The 22,070-nt window shown below is 42.8% G+C and overlaps 1 protein-coding gene across 1 annotated transcript in view; it reads right to left on the reverse strand.

Moving 5' to 3' along the window:
• The window catches only part of LOC126095473 (synaptotagmin-10-like), a 574,091-nt gene that overhangs the window by 330,427 nt on the left and 221,594 nt on the right, over positions 1-22,070 (reverse strand). The window contains exon 3 of the mRNA XM_049910262.1: positions 3,540-3,671. Within this exon, the coding sequence (XP_049766219.1) occupies positions 3,540-3,671 (132 nt within the window). The remainder of the gene's footprint in view (positions 1-3,539; positions 3,672-22,070) is intronic.

A 22,070-nucleotide genomic window follows, 5' to 3' on the forward strand; every position in this document is an offset into this window, starting at 1 on the left:
TGAGGTCTAAAACGTTAGCTTCACGAGTTGGTTCTCTAACTATCTGCTCGAAGTAATTCTCGGACAAGGCAGTCAGGATAATGTCACAAGAGTCTCTGTCCCTGGCTCCAGTTCTGATTGTGTGACTATCCCATTCTATACCTGGTAGATTGAAGTCTCCCCCTATTACAATAGTATGATCACGAAACTTCTTCACGACGTTCTGCAGGTTCTCTCTGAGGCGCTCAACTACTACGGTTGCTGATGCAGGTGGTCTATAGAAGCATCCGACTATCATATCTGACCCACCTTTGATACTTAGCTTAACCCAGATTATTTCACATTCGCATTCGCTAATAACTTCACTGGATATTATTGAATTCTTTACTGCTATAAATACTCCTCCACCATTGGCGTTTATCCTATCCTTGCGGTATATATTCCATTCTGTGTCTAGGATTTCGTTACCGTTCACTTCCGGTTTTAACCAACTTTCCGTTCCTAATACTATATGCGCACTATTTCCTTCAATAAGAGATACTAATTCAGGAACCTTGCCCTGGATACTCCTGCAGTTTACCAATATTACGTTAACTTTTCCTGTTTTTGGTCTCTGAGGACGGACGTTCTTTATCAACGATGATAATGTCCTCTCTGGTAAGCCGTCAGGTATTTTATCGTTTCGCCCAAGGGGGGGTCCCTCTAACCTAAAAAACCCCCGTGTGCACGCCACACGTACTCTGCTACCCTAGTAGCTGCTTCCGGTGTGTAGTGCACGCCTGACCTGTCTAGGGGGGCCCTACATCCTGTCTAACCGACTTGATGAATGAGTTGTATAATGGGTGTAACCAGGAGCTGGGCCATGGAGGTGGCGCCACGTGTCAATCAGCAAACTAGCATTTCCAATTCCGCACACGGGACGTGATGTGGCTGCTGATCAGACGGAGATAATGTACAGTTAAAATCTCCTCCGATCACCATATCGTCTATGCGGCCCATAAATAGACGCGTAATATCTTCCGAAAAAAAGCGGGCCCGATCTCTCCGTCTCCCTGACCCTGAAGGGGCATATACATTGATGAGTCGTACACCGTTGACAGTTACTGCCATGGCTCTTGCACTCGGTAAGTACAGTACGTCCGTAGCCGCTAAACCGTCCCGTAGCAGAACAGCCAGACCACAATCGGTAGAAGAGGCGTGGGAGACGTGGGCGGTATATCCGTAGAAGTCAGGGAAACTAGCGACACATACTTCCTGTAAGAGGGCCACGTCGATGTCCGCCGCATCAAGCATGCGTTGTAGCATTGTCAGTTTGTGTGGTGCCCTTATCGCGTTGATATTGATTGTGGCAAGGCGAAAGGTGTGCTGCCTAGCCTCTTCACCTAGGGTAGACGCCATGGCAATCAAAGCTAACCGCAAGAGATGCCGGATCCACCAAACCCGTTACAAATTATGAGTCTTTCACGCTAGGAGTGGCATCCCCAATGCCACCCCCTCCCCTGTCACCCGTGCCCTCTTCAGGAAGTTCCTCAACATCGTCCGACCACAGTGGCTGCAACATGATGCTGTGTAGCTGATCGGCACCTAAATCTCTCTCACGTACGTCGTCTTTGGCAGAGGTAGACGGAGCGCCATCCATCGACGTGACCTGCTGCATCTGTGGTGCAAGAAGTAACTGGGCACTCGTGGTATGGGCAAGAGAACCGTCTACACCACTTAGATCCTCAGCAGGCGCAGCATCCATGCCGTCTGATGAGATGTCTGTCACCTTCTTGACCGGCCGTGTGTAGGAGGCAATCGTCAGAAGGGGTCCGCCGACGTCGCTTCCGTCGTCGAGGCGAACGTTGCTTTCGAACGTGGACATCCGTATCCGAATGTGGGAGGCAATCCAGCGTCGTATCACCTTCCGCTAGGAAAGCCGCGGTCGGGACAATGTTCGCGTCCACGTCCATCGCGTTCTGAATGTTACGTTGCGTCTGGAGTCCGTGGGACTGTTGCTGCTGTTGTTGCTGTGGAGGGGGCGACATATGGGTTGGCATCGGGGGTCCTTCCTCTTCCTCCCTTGGTACTTCCGACGTCGATGGGTGTGTCTGATCGTCCGTTTCGTCCTCAACTATGGTGCGCATCGTCGTCTGAGCGTACGTGAGGGGCAGGATTGACGTCCCCGTCGGGGGAACGGAGTCTCCCACTGGTATCTGCCTAATTCTACGTTGTAAGCAGCTCGATCGAACATGGCCTTCCTGCCCACATCCGGAACAGGTACGCGGTTGACCGTCGTACATGATGATTGCACGACAGCCACCGATGTTCAAATAGGACGGCACATGTTTGTTGAGCTCAAGTTTAATTTGGCGCACACCATTGTAGACCTTATACGTCGAGAAAGTTTGCCACTTTTCTGCAACGTGGCTGAAAACATTGCCATATGGTCGGAAGGTGTCCTTGACAATTTCCTCTGGGACCTCGAAGGGGAGCTCAAAAACCCTTACAATCCTTAGGCCCATGCCTGCATGATCCACCGTCACTGCACCGATTTGCCCGTCAGAATGTTTGAATCTGAGAGAGTTCGAGTATTTAGACACCACTGTCGCGCAGACCTCTGCACTGGTCATTTTAACATAAACCACGCTCGCTGTTATAGAAAAATGTATTCCGACGACGGTCGCCGGATCTAAACGTAGATCGTCGCGTATGAACTGTTATATTTCATAGGCTCGAGGACGCGCGTGATCTGGTTGGAAAGTAATTTTGATCGTATCGTGGCGCCATGTATGTGCCTAGTCGCACTGAACTTGGAACAAATACAACTCGCGCCGCGAGAAGGTAAACACAAGCAAGCGCTCACGGTCGCGCACGGCGGGACGCAGCGGACGTCCTCGCCCCACCGCAGCCGAAAGCAGACTGTGTTTTCTGCTCCGCAGCCAGATGGCTTGGTACTTACGCCAACGGCGCTTTTGTTCAGCTGTCTTTACCTTAGGCCCTTTGCGTATGTAAGCGGCCGTCGCAACAGCTTCTTTTCTAGGAAAATATGTTTGCGGATCCCATATACGATGATGAAAAATGATGAATTTCCAATTGTCCATCGATCCCGTTAAGTTTGAGCCGATTGCGCATCATGAATTTAAGGATCGTTTGCAAAAAACAGGGTTATTTAGCTGCTGAGCCAAAATCTTTTTAGAATCTTTCATTTCAGGTTCTACAAATGTGGCCTGCCAAATATGAGCGGAATCGGTCGCCCGTGTCTGAGGTCTTCGTCTTGCGAGTAGTACTGAATGACGCTAGAGGCGGTAGAGTAAAGTGGGCATTATTGTTGTCAATAGCGAGTACCGTGAATGAGTAAACAGATGTGTTTAGTGTAGTACACATTCTAAGACAAATAAGAGTAAGAAATCAAACGAAGTGCTAATACTTTCTAACGACCCATCGAAAACTACTGTGCCCTTTCACCAAAATAACCAGAAAATATCCCTGATCAATGCCCGAGATCGGATTCATCTGTAAAGAAATATGTGCTAACTGCTGCACTTATTGTTGCTCCAATCTTGTTGCTGTCCTCTTACCTTAACTATGAGCCCCTCGATGTCTTGGTCGTATCTGAGGGCGAAGTGGAGTTTGCCGCAATACTCCATCTCGGTGCTGGAGCTGTCCGTGGAAGACTGACGGGCCATCATCTCCTTCTTGTACAGCTCAGGCTGCAACATAAGAGGCAGTTTGTTAGAAAATCACTGGGGTTGCAGCGAAAAGCCAGCCGGAGTGGCCGAGCGGTTCTAGGCGCTACAGTCTGGAACCGCGCGACTGCTACGGTCGCAGGTTCGAATCCTGCCTCGAGCATGGATGTGTGTGATGTCCTTAGGTTAGTTAGGTTTAATTAGTTCTAAGTTCTAGGGAACTGATGACTGAGAAGTTAAGTCCCATAGTGCTCAGAGCCATTTGAACCATTTTGCAGTGAAAATGCGATTTCAGTACTCACCACTATAGGCTCTTTGTCGCGTGGTTTATGTCCCACTGTGGGGAAATGCATTAGCTTGTCGTTAGTGAATAAAAGAATGTCTTGACATAAAAGCAACGGGATATCTTACGTAACATATGTGGTGAAAATGTAGAAGACCTTGTGTGTCTTGTAGTCATATCTGCCAAATACGGATTGAACGGGAAACAAGTGGGGATCGGTGTATCGGAACAAGGTAACAAATGTGTCGTCCTGAATAACGACACAGTGCACGTCTTCCTCTATATTTCAAGGAAGTTACACAAACAGAGATGCAACTAAAGATTAAACATCGATTTAAAATTAAACACTAATTTAATAACGACAATCTGGAAAAAAGCCTAAGCCTCTTTATACAAATCTCCTTCATTTCATTGGAGCGCAACAGGTTTCGACTTTCGTGGTTATCATCAACTGCAGAATAAATGACGGTTACATTATTAAGCGCCTATCTACACATCCGAGCAATTGTCATCGACAAATAACTCGATCAGCGTAGCCGGCCGGTGTGGCCGAGCGGTTCTAGGCGCTTCAGTTTGGAACCGCGCGACCGCTACCGTCGCAGGTTCGAATCCTGCCTCGAGCATGTATGTGTGTGATGTCCTTAGGTTAGTTAGGTTTAAGTAGTTCTAAGTTCTAGGGGAATGATGACCTCAGCTGTTAAGTCCCATAGTGCTCAGAGACATTTTTTCGATCAGCGTGAACGACAGTATTGAATCAGCTATGGGCTGCAGTTGTGGTCTTCAAACCGAAGACTGGTGTGATGCAGCTCTCCACAACTACATTACCCTGCGCAAGCCTCTTCATCTGGAACCTACATTCTTTTCAATCTGCGTACTGTATTCATCTCTAGGTCTCCCTCTAAGATTTTCAGTGCTCCTCCAACCCCTTCCCGCCCCACCGCACACGCACACACCCTGTCCTCCAGTATTAAACTGGCGATACCTTGTTGTCCCAGAATGTGTCCCACCAACCGATCCCTCCCTTTTGTCAAGTTGTGTCAGAAATTTCTTCTCTCCCTGATTGTATTCAGTATCTCCTCCTTAGTTACGTGATCTGCCCATCACATCTTCAGCAATCTACCCATCAGATCTTCAACATTCTTCTGTAGCACGACATTTCAGAAGTTTCTATTTTCTTCTTGTCTAAACTGTTTATCGGCCATGTTTCATTTCTATATATGTCTCCACTCCAGACAAATACCTTCAGAAAAGACTTCCTAACACTTAAATCTGTATTCGATGTTAACGAATTCCTCTTCGGCAGAAACGCTTTTCTTGTCATTGCCAGTATACATTTTGAATTCTCTCTGCTTCGGCCATCATCAGTTATGTTGCTGCTCAAATAGCAAAACTCGTCTACTACTTTAAGTGTCTCGTTTCCTTATCTAATTCCCTCAGCAACACCTCATTTAAGTCGACTACATTCAATTACGCTTGTTTTTGCTTTTATTGATGCTGTCCATTCGGTTCAGCTATTTTTCCCAGCCCTTTCCTGTGTCTGACAGAATTAAAATGTCATCGGCCAACATCAAGGATTTTATTTCTTCTCCCTGAACTGTAATTCCCTCTCCAAATTTTTCTCTGGTTTCCTTCACTGTTTGCTCAGTGTAAAGACTGAATAACGTCGGGGGTAGGTTGCGACCCCGTCTCATTTCTTTCTCCACCACTGTTTCCCCTTCACACCCTTCGACTCTTACAACTGCCGTCTGGTTTCTGTACTAGTTGTAAATAACCGTTCAGTCACCGTATTTTATCCCTGTTACCTTCAGAATTTCAAAGAAAGGTTTCCAGTCAACATTGTCAAAAGCTTTCTTTAATAATAAATGAAAAGCACCAGTTTGCTTTTGTTCTACAATATTACTTTTATTGCTAACCGGTTTTCGGCTTACAAGGCCATCTTTAGACATTTACTTTAAGTTTCAGATTCTATAAATGTGGCTTTGTCTTTGCTTAACACACTTGGTAAGAGAAGACGTAGGGCCACTTTTGCTTCGCGTGCTCCTACATCTCCCCGGCTTCCAAACTGATATTCCCCGAGGTCAGCTGCTACGAGATTTTCCATTCTTCTGTACAGAATTCGTTTTAGTATTTTGCAACCATGACTTATTAAGTTGATAGTACTGTAATATTCATATCTTTCAGGACCATATGTGCTAACGATGTTTACTCTGTCGAACTGTTATTTGTCCGCAGCTCCTAGTCGTGCGGTAGCGTTCTCGCTTCCCGCGCCGTGGTTCCCGGGTTCGATTCTCGGCGAGGTCAGGGATTTTCTCTGTCTCGTGATGACTGTTGTGTGCTGTCCTTATGTTAGTTAGGTTTAAGTAGTTCTAAGTGACCATGGACCTTGCCGTTGGTGGGGAGGCTTGCGTGCCTCAGCGATACAGATGGCCGTACCGTAGGTGCAACCACAACGGAGGGGTATCTGTTGAGAGGCCAGACAAACATGTGGTTCCTGAAGAGGGGCAGCAGCCGTTTCAGTAGTTGCAGGGGCAACAGTCTGGATGATTGACTGATCTGGCCTTGTAACATTAACCAAAACGGCCTTGCTGTGCTGGTACTGCGAACGGCTGAAAGCAAGGGGAAACTACAGCCGTAATTTTTCCCGAGGACATGCAGCTCTACTGTATGATTAAATGATGATGGCGTGCTCTTGGGTAAAATATTCCGGAGGTAAAATAGTCCCCCATTCAGATCTCCGGGCGGGGACTACTCAAGAGGACGTCGTTATCAGGAGAAAGAAAACTGGCGTTCTACGGATCGGAGCGTGGAATGTCAGATCACTTAATCGGGCAGGTAGGTTAGAAAATTTAAAAAGGGAGATGGATAGGTTAAAGTTAGATATAGTGGGAATTAGTGAAGTTCGGTGGCAGGAGGAACAAGACCTATGGTCAGGTGATTACAGGGTTATAAATACAAAATCAAATAGGGGTAATGCAGGAGTAGGTTTAATAATGAATAAAAAAATAGGAGTGCGGGTTAGCTACTACAAACAGCATAGTGAACGCATTATTGTGGCCAAGATAGACACAAAGCCCATGCCTACTACAGTAGTACAAGTTTATATGCCAACTAGCTCTGCAGATGATGAAGAAATAGATAAAATGTATGACGAGATAAAAGAAATTATTCAGGTAGTGAAGGGAGACGAAAATTTAATAGTCATGGGTGACTGGAATTCGTCAGTAGGAAAAGGGAGAGAAGGAAACATAGTAGGTGAATATGGATTGGGGGGAAGGAATGAAAGAGGAAGCCGCCTTGTAGAATTTTGCACAGAGCATAACTTAATCATAGCTAACACTTGGTTCAAGAATCATGAAAGGAGGCTGTATACATGGAAGAAGCCTGGAGATACTGACAGGTTTCAGATAGATTATATAATGGTAAGACAGAGATTTAGGAACCAGATTTTAAATTGTAAGACATTTCCTGGGGCAGATGTAGATTCTGACCACAATCTATTGGTTATGAACTGCAGATTGAAACTGAAGAAACTGCAAAAAGGTGGGAATTTAAGGAGATGGGACCTGGATAAACTGAAAGAACCAGAGGTTGTAGAGAGTTTCAGGGAGAGCATTAGGGAACAATTGACTGGAATGGGGGAAAGAAATACAGTAGAAGAAGAATGGGCAGCTCTGAGGGATGAAGTGGTGAAGGCAGCAGAGGATCAAGTAGGTAAAAAGACGCGGGCTAATAGAAATCCTTGGGTAACAGAAGAAATATTGAATTTAATTGATGAAAGGAGAAAATACAAAAATGCAGTAAATGAAGCAGGCAAAAAGGAATACAAACGTCTCAAAAATGAAATCGACAGGAAGTTCAAAATGGCTAAGCAGGGATGGCTAGAGGACAAATGTAAGGATGTAGAGGCTTGTCTCACTAGGGGTAAGATAGATACTGCCTACAGGAAAATTAAAGAGACCTTTGGAGAGAAGAGAACCACTTGTATGAATATCAAGAGCTCAGATGGCAACCCAGTTCTAAGCAAAGAAGGGAAAGCAGAAAGGTGGAAGGAGTATATAGAGGGTTTATACAAGGGCGATGTACTTGAGGACAATATTATGGAAATGGAAGAGGATGTAGATGAAGATGAAATGGGAGATAAGATACTGCGTGAAGAGTTTGACAGAGCACTGAAAGACCTGAGTCAAAACAAGGCCCCGGGAGTAGACAACATTCCATTAGAACTACTGATGGCCTCGGGAGAGCCAGTCATGACAAAACTCTACCATCTGGTGAGCACGATGTATGAGACAGGCGAAATACCCTCAGACTTTAAGAAGAATATAATAATTCCAATCCCAAAGAAAGCAGGTGTTGACAGATGTGAAAGTTACCGAACTATCAGTTTAATAAGTCACAGCTGCAAAATACTAACACGAATTCTTTACAGACGAATGGAAAAACTGGTAGAAGCCGACCTCGGGGAAGATCAGTTTGGATTCCGTAGAAATGTTGGAACACGTGAGGCAATACTGACCTTACGACTTATCTTGGAAGAAAGATTAAGAAAAGGCAAACCTACATTTCTAGCATTTGTAGACTTAGAGAAAGCTTTTGACAATGTTGACTGGAATACTCTCTTTCAAATTCTAAAGGTGGCAGGGGTAAAATACAGGGAGCGAAAGGCTATTTACAATTTGTACAGAAACCAGATGGCAGTTATAAGAGTCGAGGGGCATGAAAGGGAAGCAGTGGTTGGGAAAGGAGTGAGACAGGGTTGTAGCCTCTCCCCGATGTTATTCAATCTGTATATTGAGCAAGCAGTAAAGGAAACAAAAGAAAAATTCGGAGTAGGTATTAAAATTCATGGAGAAGAAGTAAAAACTTTGAGGTTCGCCGATGACATTGTAATTCTGTCAGAGACAGCAAAGGACTTGGAAGAGCTGTTGAACGGAATGGACAGTGTCTTGAAAGGAGGATATAAGATGAACATCAACAAATGCAAAACGAGGATAATGGAATGTAGTCAAATTAAGTCGGGTGATGCTGAGGGAATTAGATTAGGAAATGAGACACTTAAAGTAGTAAAGGAGTTTTGCTATTTAGGGAGTAAAATAACCGATGATGGTCGAAGTAGAGAGGATATAAAATGTAGACTGGCAATGGCAAGGAAAGCGTTTCTCAAGAAGAGAAATTTGTTAACATCGAATATAGATTTAGGTGTCAGGAAGTCGTTTCTGAAAGTATTTGTATGGAGTGTAGCCATGTATGGAAGTGAGACATGGACGATAACTAGTTTGGACAAGAAGAGAATAGAAGCTTTCGAAATGTGGTGCTACAGAAGAATGCTGAAGATAAGGTGGGTAGATCACGTAACTAATGAGGAGGTATTGAATGGGATTGGGGAGAAGAGAAGTTTGTGGCACAACTTGACTAGAAGAAGGGATCGGTTGGTAGGACATGTTCTGAGGCATCGAGGGATCACAAATTCAGCATTGGAGGGCAGCGTGGAGGGTAAAAATCCTAGAGGGAGACCAAGAGATCAATACACTAAGCAGATTCAGAAGGATGTAGGATGCAGTAGGTACTGGGAGATGAAGAAGCTTGCACAGGATAGAGTAGCATGGAGAGCTGCATCAAACCAGTCTCAGGACTGAAGACCACAACAACAACAACAAGTTCTAGAGGACTGATGACCATAGATGTTAAGTCCCATAGTGCTCAGAGCCATTTTTGAACTGTTAGGTTGGTTCGTTGGTTTTGAGGAAGGAGACCAGACAGCGAGGTCATCGGTCTCATCGGATTAGGGAAGGACAGGGAAGGAAGTCGGCCGTGCCCATTTAAAGGAACCATCCCTGCATTTGCCTGGAGTGATTTAGGGAAATCACGGAAAACCTAAATCAGGATGGCCGGTCGCGGGATTGAACCGTCGTTCTCCCGAATGCGAGTCCAGTGTCTAACCACTGCGCCACCTCGCTCGGTCTTTGAACTGTTATTTCCTGTTCCAATTGTGAACGTAGAGCGGGAGGATTGGTAGTTGGTAAGTCTCGGTGAGAGCTCAAGTCTCTTTAATTTTATGTTCATGATAAGCAACATATAGGTTGACGCCTTTAGGTACTAGCACTTGCTAAATTTTATGAGTATGCAACACGGTGATGCATTACGCCTCTACTGTACCGTCTGCCATTGGACTTGGATGAATCATCTCCATGATGCATTACTAAACGAACCTGTGACGAAACGTGCTACTCTTCATTGTATCTTCTATATTTCCTTTATCATTCCTAACCGCTACGGTTCCAGACTGATGAGCAACATTCAAATATTGGTCGAAACGAGGATTTCGTAACTACTTTGCGGGTCGAGTAGACTCCTGAGATTTCTTCCGATGAATCTCGGTCTGACGTCAGCCTTTCGTGCAGTTACTTTAACGTGGTATTTGCACTTTAAATCGCATACTCCCAGACATTTAATGAGATGACTGCTTCCAGTTACTGTTCTGCAATCGTGTAATTGTGCAGTAATGGACTTTTCCGCCGTTTATGTGAAATTCGTTTCATTGGTTTATGTTGAACGTCAACTAGTATTTCTTGCAGCAATCGTCGCTCCTCCACGGGTCTTCCTGCCTTTCGATACACGTTTGTAGCGTTGCTCGCACTCTCTCTCTCTCCCTCTCTTTATAACAGCATCATCTGAGAACAGCCTCATGGTGTTTTCGACGTTATTCACAAGGTCATTTCAATGTACTGTGAAAAGTAATTGCCATGTAGCACTCCCTTAGGTATGCTGCAGCCACATTTACTCTTCGTTCAGAGTGATGGGAACTCTTCATTCCCGTTACAAATTCCATGTGCTCGCATTTTGATTACTAGGCGACTATGTGGAATTGTATGGAACACCTTCCGGATATCAAGAAACACGGCATCAACGTGGGTGACGGTATCTATCGCTTTCGCGGTCTCGTGGACGAACAGAGAAAACTGGGTTTCGCACGATCGTTGATTGCTGAATTTGTGTTGATCCATACAGGAGAAATTTTTGGCATCTAGAGAGATCATAATACACGAGCATAAAACATGCTCAAAAATTCTGCAACAGATCGACGACAGAGATAAAGAACTATCTATAGTTTTGTGTGTCCGTTCGACGACTCTTCTTTAAAACGGAAATGACTAATGCTTCTTTTTCCAATCGCTAGAATCGCTTCGCTCCTTCAGTGATCTATTCCAACCTGCTGCTAGAATAGGTACAAGTTCCTTTGCATAATCTATGCGGGATCCTATAGGTATCCCATTAAGTCCAAGCGTCTTTCCCCTGTTGAGTGATTTAATTTAATTCTGTATCCTGTGGTGACTTTTCGGTATCTGTCATTCTGACGTTGTACGACGACTGGAAAGAGAAGCGACAGTACAATCTTCCTCAGTGAAAAAATATTGGGAAAAGAAATTTGGTATGTCTGTTTAGAAGCCATATGACTTTGTTCCAGTTAATGGTTTAATCTGAGACCAAAAGTCTTACGAGTTTTCCTCAGTTGAAATTCCTACTTTCTGTAAGTGTTTTCAACTTGGATATCACCTCCATATTTATGATTACGCAAGGAGTAATGACGGAAGTCGTGAGAAGGTCTTTTGTAGGCAGGTAAAGTTTACCAGCCGGTGTGGCCGAGAGGTTCTAGGGGCTTTAGTCCGGAACCGCGCTGCTGCTACGGTCGCAGGTTCGAATCCTGCCTCGGACGTGGATGTGTGTGATCTCCTTAGGTTAGTTAGGTTTAAGCAGTTCTAAGTCTAGGGGACTGATGACCTCAGATGTTAAGTCCCATAGTGCTTAGAGCCATTTGAACCATTTAGGTAAAGTTTGTAAATGTGTAGCGTGCTGCCTACAAAGCAGTTTTTGTGGGAAGAACCTTGCGAACACTAAACGGTGACTGCCACACCAGAGGAATTAACAAGCTACGCGCTATGAGCAGCGCTGGTGTGATCTAGCAACTGAGTCATTCTTGTAACTCCATGGGCTTAAAAGATAACTTTCCGATTACCTGTTCAAAAGGACGTGTTACCCTATAGTTGATCTTAGCTAAAGGCAGAGGAGAAATCCTAATAGTAGTAGTAGTAATAGTAGAAGAAGAAGAAAAAGAAGAAGAAGAAGTGATAGGATTCACCCATGGTTCACTTTTTCAATGATATTTTACATTTTATGTTATTAAAGTTTAAGAGCAAAAAAGATAATGTAGTGCATAGGTACAAGGTTTAAGGGGAATAAGGGCAGAAATTTCTATTGGTGATTGAGGACGATGCACTGAACAACATTACATCAGCATTTACGTCATTTGCAGACTATTAATTGTAGGTGTTACTAGATGTATATTTTTAGGTTGGTTAGTAACTCCAAGTATATATGGTAAGAGGAGGATATTAATGCTATTTTTCTGTTGGGCAGCAGGTTAGGTGATGAAGTGTGGTCGTTTGGACGCAAAACAGTTAATCTACACCGAAACGTGAAGCTAACTCAGTGGTGCAGTCACGACCGTGCAGAAAACATAATGTGATTTGACCTGTTTGCTGGAAGACTGATCAATGCAGAGAAGAATCCAACCAATACACTCATCTGTGCACATATTAAGGTACCACACATAAAAATATCTGCCCTTATACCCGTTACACCCCATATAAGACAAATGGCAGTCTGTTTACTACAGTGCAGACTGTTTGGCTTATCTCTAGTGTACAATATTGTTTTACAAAGAAGTTTTTCAGTAATGTTCGGAGCTAGTATACACTGTCATTCATTTCATAATACCTATTACGACACTCCTACACACACACACACACACACACACACACACACACACACACGCACACACACTTTTTCACAATGTAACACAGTATGAGTTAACATCAGGACTATGCCGACGAAGTTTGGTTTCTCATCTGCATGCCTTAAAAATTGAGCCAGAGTCCCTTCAGAATGCGTGAAGGCTCTGCTGGGCCGTGAAAGAGGAGAAGACGTTAATGTCATTCATTGCAGAGTTTTGTAGTGAGGTTCATTGAAAGAGGATAAGATATTAATATCAATCACTGGAGAGATTTGGAGTAAGGTTTTCCAGCAAAGAAAAGGAAAAGAAGAAACATTGTGGCGCGAACACATGGTGTGAAATGTAAGAGATATGTTGTTGTTATTATTATTTACTTATGCTAAATTTTCTGCCAATCCCCTGTTCTGTATTATCTAAGTCATTGCTGAAAGTATATCATGTACTGTTTAACAGATACTTTCTAACTGGCAATTAAATAAGTTCGTTCGAGTAGTTTCTCTAATATTCTTGAGAAATTTATTGTACGGGATGATTATAATTAAACTTTTTCTGCTTCAGCCAGTAAAGACAAAAAACTGTTTACCGTGTGGATTGGGTACCAACTTTATAGGAATGATTTTCAGACTGTGCGCTGCAGAATTTGCGTAGTTAGTAGTTGTTAGTGTCATGAATTGGTGTTAGGCGCGGATACTGGTACGACGACGTAGGGTTGAAACAGAAGCATAAGTGAGTTTTAGAGCTGCAGACGGTCAACACGGGTCTGGACAAGGTGAGCAGGATTTTACTGGTAAAGCTGTTTTATCGAAACAACAGTAACAGACCAGCCAGTCTTCACGAGTATCGACGCATTAAACGAATACGTAAGGATCCTCTTTCTGTACCGTACCGTGGCTGAAGAACATGATTCGGCAGTTCGAATTAACAGAGGATTTGGAAACTGATCTTGGGAGAGGTCGACGGTCCATTGCGCAACAAACCGTTGAAGAAGTTACTGTTGACATCACTGAGAGTCAGGACGCAACGTGCGATCTTCAAGCACTGCACGTGCAGTGTCACGACAGCTGAACATTGTATGGTCCACCACTCGAAAAGGGCTGCGAACAACTGTGGAATGGTTTTATCATAGCCACCCTGTACAGTTTAATCCCTAGGCATAAAATACTATTTTAAGTTTCACCTTCTAATTGTAAGTTCAGTCTTCATATTGTTCCTTGTTTATGGACAGAACGATTTATGCAGTAGTTATGAAGGTTATTTTTTTACATGAACAATAGATTGGCATGTATACACATGACGCAGTTAAAATCCACAACTCTTCATCAAATCTTTAGAATAGGTGCAGTTACTAATTCTTGTTGTTGTTCTTACTTCTCCTTTCCGTAATTTGTGGACCCTTTTTGTATTTAATGCAACTGCTGAACCGAAAAGAATGCTATAGCTAAGAATTGAGATTAGATATGAATAATATGTGATTAAAAACACTGCCTGCTAAACACTGATGACAATTTTGTAAGGGAACGACAATGTGGCGCCTTCAGTTTGGTGAATGGTGGAATGCGCAGCTGGTCTCCACGGGGAACTGGACGTGCAGCATCTTTGTCGAGCTGGGGCCGTCTCTGCTCAAGAGTTGCTCCAACAGCTTGGGCACGACTGTCGGGCAAAGGGCGCCGTTGCTGGAGAACGCTTCACGAGGAGGAGAGACACTCCAAGGCCAGTCGGGAGGCTCGTCCCAGAAACAAAGCAGTGGGCGCTGTTAATTAGTATCCAAAAGCCTCATCACTAATTAGTATCGCGCATCAAAACGTCAACTAGGCACCGGAAAACCCTGTGAGTTAATGTTTTACAGGTCCAATACAAAGAACGAGCGAGACCGCTCACATTTCCTAACGCCATATTAACCGGTCATGTTAGTTTGTCCTCGAACTGTATCGTTCTGCTGCCATAAGTTCCATGTTTACATCAACTCATAGGCGGTCTCGATCTTACGGACTGGGCCTTTTACATTTTTTTCATACTTATAAAATTTGAAGCTCAGTGTCTGGGCGTTAGTTTCGTAAAAGAGTACGACACAAATAAAAAATAAATAAAGAAAGAAAGAAAACTAAAAATATATTGGAAAAGTGACATTAAATATTACGAGACTTTTTTTATGTTTTAACTAAATCACCTTTTGAGCATATCAGTGGAGTCACTGGAAACCAAAGAAATAAAAATAAAATGTGTTTATATATCCGAGTTTGAAACCGTGAGTAGCTGCCTCGATTCTTAGTATGTGCAATTTATTTTTAGCTTTTTAAATTTCTGTATTTATTCTCAAAATGAGAAGTTAATTAACAAATATTGACTGCTATTTTAATGGCATGAAAATGAGAACAATCACAATATATTAAAAATCGATACAGAAATGCGAAGCGCCGAAAACAAAGTAAAAATCCCTTTTCTGTTTCTAAAGCTTGAACAGTTTTATTGATATATGAAATTTTTCAGTAACACCTTAGCAAGTCTATGGCAAATTACAATTTATTTTTATGTGATTAGTAATTAAAATAAAAGATGTTATTTTTATTGAAAAATTATGATTCAATATTTGTTAATTAAAATTTTTACTTGGAAATAAAGAAAGTAAATAAAAGTAAAAAAACTGGCACGTACTACGAATCGCACTGGTGATTTTATAGTTTCAAGATCCGGATGCTACACACCCAACAACTCTGCTACTAGCTCGGAAATATTCTGTGCTTAAAAGCGCTCGGAAATTTTAGGAGATTGAAAGGCGACTTTTTGCGATATTTTCCTTTTCAGAACTGCATTGTACTGCTTTAGGAAATTTGTGTTGCAGCACTGAACTTCAAATACTATATGGTATGTATGTAGAAAATCAAATAGCGGCCGGTTTGCAAGATCGACTTCTTCGCGGTAGTGGGTGAAGACCTGCTCCACTATCCTCGAATGGGATTTCTGTTTGCGGAAACGTGTCATGCTTCGTGACTAGTTTCGGGGCTGAAGCTTTATTTTCAAGCGTTCATTCTTTTAACGAATGTCAAGCTACGAAATGACAACATTATTGCTCACAATTAAACTACAATTTCATAAAAATATCAATATGTGATCAGTTTTTCAGCAAGCCTCATAACGAAGATGAACAGTTGAGTGTGAGATTCCTCTCCGAAACTAGTCGCCATGGATGAAATATAAATAAATAAAATAGCCGCAATAAAATGTAGCTGCCAAACTGCAAAACAAACCAACGAAAGCTAATGAGCAATTTACTACAGACGTGTTCTAGTACTCCACAGGTAGATGATGTGTTTGAAGTCGGATACAAAAACAACGAGGCTAGTACCGTAAATTTTTCAATTTAAAAATTCAGCATGTACTAAATTTTTTTGGGGACAAATTTATAGATACGGCAAATGATTCCAAACTGAGTACTTTGAGATAACAGATGGTCGGAAATGAGAACTTAGTTTTTTGGATATAAAGTGTTTACACCTTAGGGGACGTCTGTTAATTGCTTAAGCTCAAAATGGGAAGGAGAGGTCCAGCAAAATCTCATCAAATATCATTTAAAGAGAGAGAGAGTGAGAGAGAGAGGTGGGGGGGGGGGCAACGAAAACCTCAGGTCAACTTTTTAATTCAGAGAATATACATAATTATAACAGATAACATTTTATTTTATATAATTAATCCCGAGCGTACACGATAGTGAAATGCCCACCAATCTTTATGGTCTCTCTGAACTGAACTGAATGCTTTATACCTGTGCATGCGTGGCATTCCCCGATTTGAAACAAATACGGCACTCATGTTAGATTTCATTCCGGGAGTTCTCTCCCGCGCTGATCGAAATCACTGCATCAATCAGCGAGTCACTCGTTCTGCAACGCATATAATGCCAATGGAATTGGATTCAACCCTGAATTGGTATCCAAACTTGTACAGTGCGTGTATCAAGCGGCATGCCTACAAGTCGAAACACATGTGTGAGCAAGAAATTAATCGTTTCTGGAGAGAAACTAACCTGACCTTAACCCAATAGATTCTCTTAGTAATCATTTGGATCATGAGACTGAAGAACTAGGTAATCATATGGTTCAACAATGAAGTCTGTCCTTCGCAAGTAAATAAAGGTTCAATGACATTCAATGGAAACTAAGTTGAGGTCCACGCACAAGAATTCTTTTAGTGATCATATACATCAACAGGATGAAGAGCTACGTAATTATATGGTTCAATAATTTTGTCTTTCATGGGCAAAGTAAACAAAGGCTCAATGACATTTAATGTATAAATAAATTTAATATAACAGCTCAATTTCTCAGGGATCCATCAAAATGGTTATTACCATTCTCTTGAAGCCTCTTTGTCCGTCTGTCTCTGTGTGTCTGTCTGTCGTTCTGAACACTACTCGGGGTTGATATGCTTAAAATGAAGTACATTTAATCGTGTGTTAAAACACTTCATAAATAAAAGATGGTTTATTAAAATAATTCTCCTCGAATTGTTGTGAGGAAACATGTTGTTCTTTAAAATCTAGGTTATAGTATTCCAGCTTGAGTGTTTGACTACAGACGCATTTGCAGGCAAGGGATGGCCCAGTGGTTCGCGCATGTGCAGAAGGTGTGCGGTAGTGCTACCTGGAGGGTAACCCAGCTGCGCTCGCCTGTGAGCGAGCTAACAGGCGCACAAAACGCCCATGCCCCTGGAGTGAAACTGGAACAGCCTAATCTGCATCTACATTTACATAGATCTACTCCGCAAGCCACCGTACGGAGCGTGGGGGAGAGTACCCTCTACCATTTCCTGTCCTGTTCCACTCGCAAAGAGAGCGAGGGTAAAACGACTCTGTATATGCCTCCGTAAGGGCCATAATTTCTCTTACTTTATCTTCGTGGCAGTAGAATTGTTCTGCAGTCAGCTTCAAATTCCTGTTATCTAAATTTTCTCAATAGAGTTTCTCGAACAGAATTTCGTCTTCCCTCCAGGGACTCCCGTTTGAGGACTCGAAGCATCTCCATAACACTTACGTGTTGTTCGAACCTATCGATAACACATGAAGCAGCCCGCCTCTGAATTGCTTCAACGTCTTTCTTTAATCCGACCCAAACACTCGAGAAGTACTCAATAATAGGTCGTACCAGCGTCCTATATGTGGTCTCCTTTACAGGTGAACCACAGCTTCCTAAAATTCTCGCAATAAACCAAAGTCGACCATTCGCCTTCCCTACCACAGTTCTCACATGATCGTTCCATTTCATATCGCTTTGCAACGTTACGCCAGGTATTTAAATGCCCTGACTGTGTCAAGCAGGACACTAATAATACTGTAACCGAACATTACAAATTTGTTCTTTCAACTCATCCCCATTAACTTACATTTTTCCACATTTAGAACTAGCTGCCATTCATCACACCAACTAGAAATTTTGTTTAAGTCGTCTTGCATGCTGCTACAATCAGTCAACTTTGACATCTTACCATACGCCACAGCATTATCAGCAAACAACCGCTGACTGCTGCTAACCGTGTTCGCCAAATCATTTATGTAGGCTACATAAAGAACAACAGCTTTCCTATCACACTTCCCTGGGGCGCTCTTAACGATACCTTTGCCTCTGATGAACATTCGCCAAAACACTGTGGTTTCACCGTTTCAAGAAATCAGTTTCTCGTAAGTTGCCGCGAGCGGGTTAAGGCGCTGCAGTCATGGACTGTGCGGCTGATCCCGGCGGAGGTTCGAGTCCTCCCTCGGGCATGGGTGTGTGTGTTTGTCCTTAGGATAATTTAGGTTAAGTAGTGTGTAAGCTTAGGGACTGATGACCTTAGTAGTTAAGTCCCATAAGATTTCACAAACATTTGAACATTTTGCTCGTAAGTTTCTATCCGCGATGATGAATTTCTTCCACTCAGGATGACGTGAGTTGTGAAATTCTTATCTGCACTTTCGTTCCGCTTCCTGTCCACTACATCCTGCTGCACCATAAACTCTACCGTGGAACTTTTCAAAGACTGTTGTATGACTTATTCCAAGGTGGCGTCACACACGTTAAGCAGCAGGCAGTCGTTACGAGGTAAACGTAACAAAAAGAAGTGCTTCACGCCTATTGTCTATTATTGATCGCATATCATGTGAAATATACATTTACAGCCATTGGATCCTCATCTCAAATGTTACTTTATTTTGTACTACAGTCGAGTCGCCGTAAGAAAAACCTTTACAACTGCTATGGGCCGGGCAAAGCAGCTTAGCGCACATGCTGCAACCAATCGCATTATGCGATTTTGTTACACTCTCTATATCGACACCTCAGCGGGTCCTCAGTGTTGCCGGAGCGCTATAGACTGCTATTGATTTTGCCTGCAGTCTTTGGTACTTCGTAGTTGAAAGCTGGCATCTGCGTTTCCAACTGTCAGGGACCAATTTACGCCGCCTCGACTATAGCAGCCCACCTCCGCTTCACACGAGTAGCACTAAGTATCTTATGTATGGACGACTTGTTCATAGTATGTAATGAGGAGCGAGAAGATGCATGAGGCTCTCTATCAGAATTACGTTGCGCCTCGCTTTCAGACTGAATTTCCAAAGAGCGAGCTAATACTTGATATATTCGAGGTACAGCAAGTCTCGCCCCACGATCTTCACCGGATTCTTGATACTGCGTAGTCCTTAGACTTTTAGCTCTTATATTTATATTGAGAAAGACTAGACCATTTTTTAGGCACTTTTATTTGTAAAGAAAACGAAACCAAAATGTAGTAAGTAGGCACCTAAACCAGAGGGTAAAAGAAATAAATTTGTTTTTCGTAGGCGAGAAACCGAATATAAAAAAAACTATCGAAAAAAAAGAAAGCAACTTGTTTACGTTTTTATTACACGAAGCGATATCAGTAAATCTACATACCCTAGACAAGTAAATTCAATATTAGTATGTATTCGTAACGATAAGATTGCGGTGCTTAATTCTGTTACTGACGTAAACTTCCGAAAATACTTCTGTCACTCAGGTAAGGAAACTTACAAAGCTGTCTTTTGGTTCTTTGGTGTGCTACGCCGTGATGATCGTATCACTGAGGTAAGCATCCGAACTACAAAGCTGAGCAGACTCCTAAAACTTTAAATGAATATATGTTTTTTTATGATCCAGTTTTGATGAAATATACCCTATATGTTGTGCCAAGCTATCTGTGAAAACCCCATGAAAATTTTCTATTAGTTTTCGACATAGCTTGCTCAGACAGACAGACAAACAGACAAAGTTTTTAAAAGTAGCCCTATTATATGCTGTCACACTCTCTCTTATCCAGAAATCAGTTTTTGGCAAATGTCAGTGTACAGAAACGACGGTTTTACAGTTATATTATTGGTATATGTTCATCAGATATACTTGGCGTCAAAATTAAATGTGACAGGGAGAGAAACCCTCCCACCGAAAGTATTTTCTGTCACTGAGGTGCCTTGCTTCAACGCAGCAACCATACAAAGTCTCATCATGGGTTCAAACTGGTGTAGGTAAACTACATGGCAGAAATTATGGCAAGATAGATTGACAACAGTTTATAATTATTTATTAAAAGAAGTAACACATTACGTTATCTTGAGCGTGAAGAAGGTACACAACAATGTAGTACGATATTCACTTACACTGATCTATATACGAACACTTGTGTGATCCTAGATCCAGTGAATAACGACTGATTTAACTAGTAGAATGTCCACGTGGTCTCCTCGTAGCAGCGACTGGAAGCAAGTCCGACGCTGTCTTGAGGCACGGTGCTCGTAATGACGACACGCGATGGATACTGGGTGAGTGGATCCATGCGTCTGTTTACATGCATATTTGGCAAATCAATTTCCACCTGGGAACTATTTGCGTAACGTAAAGCGGAAGTATAACGTGGTCAGTGTTGCGTGCGCACTCTGGACGCTGCCTTGTCGTTGGGCCCCCTCTGTGTAAGGCTGTGTACTGTATCTCTGGAGGGCACGGAGTTACCTTAAGTATTATCTACTGCATAAAATTCATAAAAGTGAGACCGAGTGATCCAGGTGAGTCCCAGTTAAGGACTATGTCACAGTGAAAAAGAATATTGCTAAGGCTGGCATTATTTTCTCCTGAACCGTAAAAGGTCGTTCAGACAATAACTATGTCACTTTACCATAACAAAATAGATGAAGAACCTCACGATTACCGTTATGAGCTGTTTCGGTTGACTGACCATCATAAGGTTCTTGAAAGCAGTTACAGTACAATTTTAGGCGGCTATGCACGGATCAGTCACATTAATGTGACCTCACTCGATCTCTACCCGAACATCTCGCGCTGCAAACGGTGGCTATTCTCGTTTTTGCAGGTGTTCACATTAATGCGACTGGACAGTTTAAAATCATTGATGTCAGGTAATAAAATCGTGAACTAACCATGGTTCTCACATCGCAACATAAAGTATATCGTCAGTATGTGCTTTTATACTGATGATGTATTTTATGACATTACAACAATGATTAATTCGTGGTTTCATTATGTGACGTCATTGATTTTGTATTCACCTGATATGATATTTTCTTTTCTTTTAAGGACCTGATGATGCTCAGTACAGCGAAACTGATTGTTCGAATAAAGATTTTATCAGCAGCTCAAGGCGGTAATCAGGGAAGTTTTCAAATATGTACAAGCTGTGGGGCGCCACCTGGTGAATCAACTATTTTCATCTGTGTGGGGGTCATCTATTAGGCTGATGTAACTGTACTCGACATAAAATTAGCATATTAGATTTCCCTGCCCGACTGGAGCAGAACGCAACTTTTTCGTAGGCAAGTCTAACTTTCTTTGGAAAATGACATATCCGATTTCCAGTCCTATCTTCGCTCTGTCTGAGCTTTATGTTCTGTCCCTGTTGACAGCGTCGTCGACGGGACGTTACATCCTAATGTTTCTTTCCTCTTCCCTTCCTGTCTCACCCCACTCATCCCCACTCTATCGCCTCGCACCACCCTCACACCCTTGCATTGGCAGCTGGTGACGCATAGACCCCCGCGTCGCTGGCGGCAACTTCTATTATTCTGCTTGTTTCCCACCGGAAGCGGCTGACAGCCTCGGGGGGTCGTCGATCGATGTCCGCCGAGAATTGATGGCCTTGTTTACGTCACCTTTACGATAACCGATAATGGTTTCACCCGGGACATTTTTTTCCCCGATGTCTAAGCCGCAATCTAGAAGCAAGGAGCAGGCTGGGATTTCCCGTGCAAGTGGACCCCTGTGTGTTTTACGCAAGCAGGAAACATTTATCTCGTCAGAATTTCAGGGAAATATCTTTTCTGATCTTCATAACATTATCAATCACTACATTGGAC

The sequence above is a fragment of the Schistocerca cancellata genome, chromosome 8, assembly GCF_023864275.1.
Source record: "Schistocerca cancellata isolate TAMUIC-IGC-003103 chromosome 8, iqSchCanc2.1, whole genome shotgun sequence".
In the NCBI taxonomy this organism is placed as follows: domain Eukaryota; kingdom Metazoa; phylum Arthropoda; class Insecta; order Orthoptera; family Acrididae; genus Schistocerca; species Schistocerca cancellata.